Consider the following 4906-nt stretch of genomic DNA (forward strand, 5'->3'; position numbering starts at 1 on the left):
AATCTCATTTTGGGGGTATGCTTTAAAGACTATCGCCCATATCCTTAATCTAGTCCCTACCAAAAGGTTCCTAAAACACCTCTCGAGATGTGGCCTGGGAAAGTTCCCACTTTAGACCACATCAAGATTAGGGTTTGCGAGGCTTTCGTGAGGCATGAAACTCATGACAAGCTCGAACGTCGAAATGAGCGGTGTATTTTCATCGGCTACCCACATAAATCCTTTGGTTATCTCTTCTACAAACTGAGTGACAATGTTGTCTTCGTGGTGAGGAGAGGAGTCTTTCGTGAGAGAGATTTCATAAGCCAAGGAAACAGTGGGAGGAAAATTGACCTTGAAGAACTTCAAGAGTCAAGTGGTGAAGGAACCTCAAAAACTAGCAATGAACCTAAGGAGGAAACTCATGTTGAACCGATTGAAGAGTTAGTACCTCTGAGGCATTCCACAAGAGTTACGAGCATGCCTGATTTTTATTATGGTTTCCATATTACTACAGAAGGTGATGCATTTATCAGTGATAGTACACTGATAAATTTGGATGAACCTAAAAACTTTAAGGAAGCCATGGCAGGCCCTAAGTCTGCCAAATAGAAAGAGGCTATGGACAGCGAGATTCAGTCCATGTATGACAATTAATTTTGGAACTTGGTTGACAATGTACTAGGTCGTAAGATAGTGGGGTGCAAATGAATCTTCAAGAAGAAGACCGACATGGATGGGAAGGTACGCACTTATAAGGCGCGACTGGTTGCGAAGGGCTTTACTCAAACTCTGGGAGTTGACTATGATGAGACCTTCTCACCAATAGCAAAAATTAAGTCTATTAGGGTTATGCTAGCCATAGCTACATTTCATGATTATGAAATATGGCAAATGGATGTCAAAACTGCTTTCCTTAATAAAAATTTGGTTGAGGATATTTACATGAGTCAGCCAGAGGGTTTTGTTGATGCAAAATACCCTAATAGAGTGTGTAAGCTTGAGAAATCTATTTGTGGATTAAAACAAGCATCTCGCAGATGGAATCTTTGTTTCGATGAGAAAGTCAAAGAGTTTGGCTTTTCGAGGAGCGAGGATGAGTGTTGTGTATATGTTAAGGCTAGTGGGAGTATAGTTAGCTTTTTGGTATTGTATGTGGATGACATACTACTCATAGGAAATGACATCCCAACCATGCAGGAGGTTAAGTCTTTGCTTGGGAATTGTTTCGATATGAAGGAACTTGGATAAGCTACCTATATCCTAGGGATAAGGATATTGAGAGACATGAGTAAGAGATTAATTGGACTTAGTCAAAGCACCTACTTGGATAAAGTGCTGAAAAGATTCAGCATGCAAGATTCCAAGAAAGGTGACTTACCGATCCAAAGTAACACCAAACCACTACTAGAAAAACAGCCTTTTACGACGCTCATTGCGCGTCGTAAAACGCTCAGACGACGCGCAAATGCGCGTCAAGGAAGGCCCTGTCATAACGAGAGACGAAGCGCTTTTGCGCATCATCTAGAGACGACGCACATTTACGACGCTCATTTATGACACGCAGTGCGTATCATTAAAGCCGCTGTCAAGAAAGGTCATGTCATAAATGAAGATGACACACATTTTTGCGTATCGTAATTTTATTTTAAAAAAAATTATTTACTAATTTTCAAATTAAATTTGCATTTCATGTCTCATAATAGAAAATAAAATACCATATACAAAAAATACAAACCATTGCACAAAAGTTAATGTTATACAAAATACAAAATAAAATACAATAAATAAGAAAGATAATTCATTGCACTAACATGTCAAATACAAATACTCATCCCTAACTATATAACCTAATACTACATTGCTATTAAGGTACATCATCATAACTTACTGAAGGTCTTGAAACAATGTTCTCCTCATCAACTCTAACACCAACCTTGCTTTAGTAGATGGTCTTGGAACAATGTTATCGTCATCAACTTGTATATCTGCCAAAAACTTAAAAAAACAACAAATATTTAATGTTTATATATAGATAACAAGAACATATTGATTGCATAAAATAACAAGAGCTAATAGAACATAACCATATATGATTATTATTAATTAATATACTTGGGACATTGGACACTTGAGCAGTCTGGACACTTAGAGGGGCAACAGGAGGTGTGAGGGACTTGGTGGTTACATGTGTTACCAGGTCTCTAAGAAGAATTCACTTCACTACCAGGTTTATTTGTACTACTGTCTTTGCTGCAATGAAACCGAAGAAGAAATATATTTTTTCTGAGTAAATGACCTAAATACCCTCATAATCGTAAATCATAACCAACAGCAGGAACTCCAAGCCCACCAAGAATTATCGAGCTGATATGAGATAATTCCTCATTATCTCATATCTTCCCTGACAAAACATTCATTCAATGTCATTCTCACCACACATCATATCTCATATCTATTTCTTTTCTTTGATATTTAGAATATTATTATAGAATAACTAAATTAATTTTACTTTACGCATTATAGGTATATCTTTTCTTTCCAATTTTGGCTGGAAACCAATTCCTATAAATCCAATTCCCATCTCTTCAGCAACAGCTTTCACCTGTAAAGTAAAGTAACACATCCACATTTGACATATCACTTTCAACACATGGAATTATATAATCATATCAACTTCATGTAAGGTACCAACCATTACAATTTACAAACCTAGTAAAGGTGTGAATTCACTTCTGCACGTTTGATGGAGTGTTTCAAGAGGAGCACTACTAAGCTCAAACTGACCACCAGGTTCCAGAGATATACTTTGTTTTCCCTGACATTTTTTTTTAAGTTTAGAAATAGACCACATACAATCAAACAGCAGCTTTGGGTTCTTTAAATATGCAGTGCTGATTACCTGTTTAAGCCCAATTATATTGTCCCCTTCCAAGATTTTCTCCTAGTCAAATCTCTTAGAAATAGCATTCAGCAGATCTGCTATATGTCCATACGTCATAGGCTTCAATGTTTTCAGCTCTAACCCAAACTTTTCATGTTCAGTTCCTTTTCTACAATATCCATAACATTCATCATTAATCAACACAGACACATATGTGCAAAATAAAATACTTAGCATAAGAGACAAATAAGTAAGAACCTCCAATTTTCCTTAGTCTTGCATCCAGAAGCAAGGTACCCCACAAGATCTTCTTTTGTAAGTGGGTCTGTAGCAACCACTACATCCTCTTTGGGAGGACTTGCAGCAACAACTACTTGATTTCCTCGTTTGGATTTTACACCAATGGCATCTACATGATGCATCTTTTGGCTACTCTTAGAGGAGGAATCCCATGTCATTTCAGTGGGACCCTATGGACAGCCTTACGGACCACCTCCACCTCGTTAGCAGCAGTCGCAGCCTTACCCTATTTCTACACGAATGAGTAAAGAATAATGAAACCTTTCGTTCTCGCACAGTGGTAAGTGAATCCTACATCTGTTGCTCGAGAATGGTGAGATCATTCATGTCCAAACCATCTAAATCTTCACCAAGAACTCTTTGCCTACAAAACAATATTTGCCAACTACTTTCTTTAACCTTTAATTAATTTACTTAACCGTGATGGGTTTAAGAATAAAACTCCACATTGATTCCACATAGAAGCGCTTTGGACTGATTGAATTCAAAAAAAAAAAGCTTTTAGACGAGATATTTAACCTTTAATGTAATACACTCACCTGATCTCCCTCCTAAGTTTCGTGTTAGTGTCTTAATTTACGCTTTTTCATAGTCTGCTTCATTCCCTATACATGCATATACACACCACCGTATTACACAAGAATCAGCTTTCATATTTTTACCATTTTAGCCACTAAGCTATCATTTTTTTTATCCTAATAGTCATTGAAAGTCTATAAAGCACAATTCTTTTTGTTCAAGAATCTACTCTTGATCTTCTTATTATTTTGTCTATTTCTAATTCCATAAACAACTTAGCATATTAGAATGTTGGACAAAGATGATGACCTGATTAAATGCAACTCTAAATGCTTCTAATTGCCTTGTGATACTAGTCTTAACAGCAACTCTAAATGCTTCCAATTGCCTTCGTGGTAACTCAACTCGATCATAAACCACCTGCAACAAAAAAAACGCCCAAAAGGATCAATAACTTTTGGGTGCTGAATAATCTTTTCCAAATTTGTATGCAATACGAAAAAAGAGCCCTAGAAGTGGGAGAAGAAGAAGAAACAAGAGAAATATACGAGTTCCTTGTAAATCGAGGCAGACAGATGTGCAACACGACTTGACCTTCTGACCTCCACCATTTCTGTCCCAATAACACGAGGTTTTGTGTGCTTCATCTTTCATTGTAACACAAAACACACAAAACCAAGTTTAGATCATAATAAAAATCCAATATTGAGACATAATGCACAAATTAGGGCTCATTTAGCTTCATCTTACCATTGTTACAGACAACAAGGAAAACCAACTCACCCAATCACTGTGAGCATCGCCGTCTTGGATTTTGTATTTGCATTCCCCAAGTGTGTTCCACAGTTTGATCGACTTGTCACGTAATGCCGACACGATCTGACGGTTGTCGATCGAGAATGCGACAGAGAGGACGTCTTTGGTGTGGCCAACGAAGCGGCGTGCGGTGGTTCCGACGTTGAGATCCCAGAGACAGAGTTCGTCGTCCAATGAACCGGATAGAGCAAACTGGTCGTCGGAGGAGAGAACGACGTCTTGAACAAAGTGAGAGTGGCCGGTGAGACGGCGCTGTGCGACACCATAGGTCTTGTCTTCCCTGGTGAGGCGCCAAACGATGATTGATTTGTCACTAGAAGAGGTGACGATCATGTCGGAGTTGTCTATTGGAATGACGATTGCGGTGACCCAATCGATGTGGGCCCTCATCGTGCCCCGGAGTACCAT

The 4906-nt window shown here is 38.3% G+C and overlaps 1 protein-coding gene across 1 annotated transcript; it reads right to left on the reverse strand.

The window, feature by feature from the left end:
* Nucleotides 1–3454: 3454 nt before the first annotated feature.
* Nucleotides 3455–4906, reverse strand: LOC111899719 (guanine nucleotide-binding protein subunit beta-like protein). Its single transcript, XM_042901644.1, has 4 exons — nucleotides 4433–4906; nucleotides 4231–4329; nucleotides 3992–4102; nucleotides 3455–3562 (listed from the first exon to the last, which is right to left on the reverse strand). Exons 1-4 carry the CDS (start codon nucleotides 4904–4906, stop codon nucleotides 3455–3457), a joined length of 792 nt encoding a protein of 263 aa, XP_042757578.1.

This window comes from Lactuca sativa, chromosome 4 (genome assembly GCF_002870075.4).
Source record: "Lactuca sativa cultivar Salinas chromosome 4, Lsat_Salinas_v11, whole genome shotgun sequence".
Classification (NCBI taxonomy): Eukaryota; Viridiplantae; Streptophyta; class Magnoliopsida; order Asterales; family Asteraceae; genus Lactuca; species Lactuca sativa.

Coding starts and splice junctions, on each gene's coding strand:
- LOC111899719 (XM_042901644.1), bottom strand. CDS start 4,906: ATGGTACTCCGGGGCACGATGAGGGCCCACATCGATTGGGTCACCGCA. Junction 4,330..4,432: donor CCTTGTTGTCTGTAACAATG/GTAAGATGAAGC, acceptor TTACAATGAAAG/ATGAAGCACACAAAACCTCG. Junction 4,103..4,230: donor CCTCGATTTACAAGGAACTC/GTATATTTCTCT, acceptor TTTTTGTTGCAG/GTGGTTTATGATCGAGTTGA.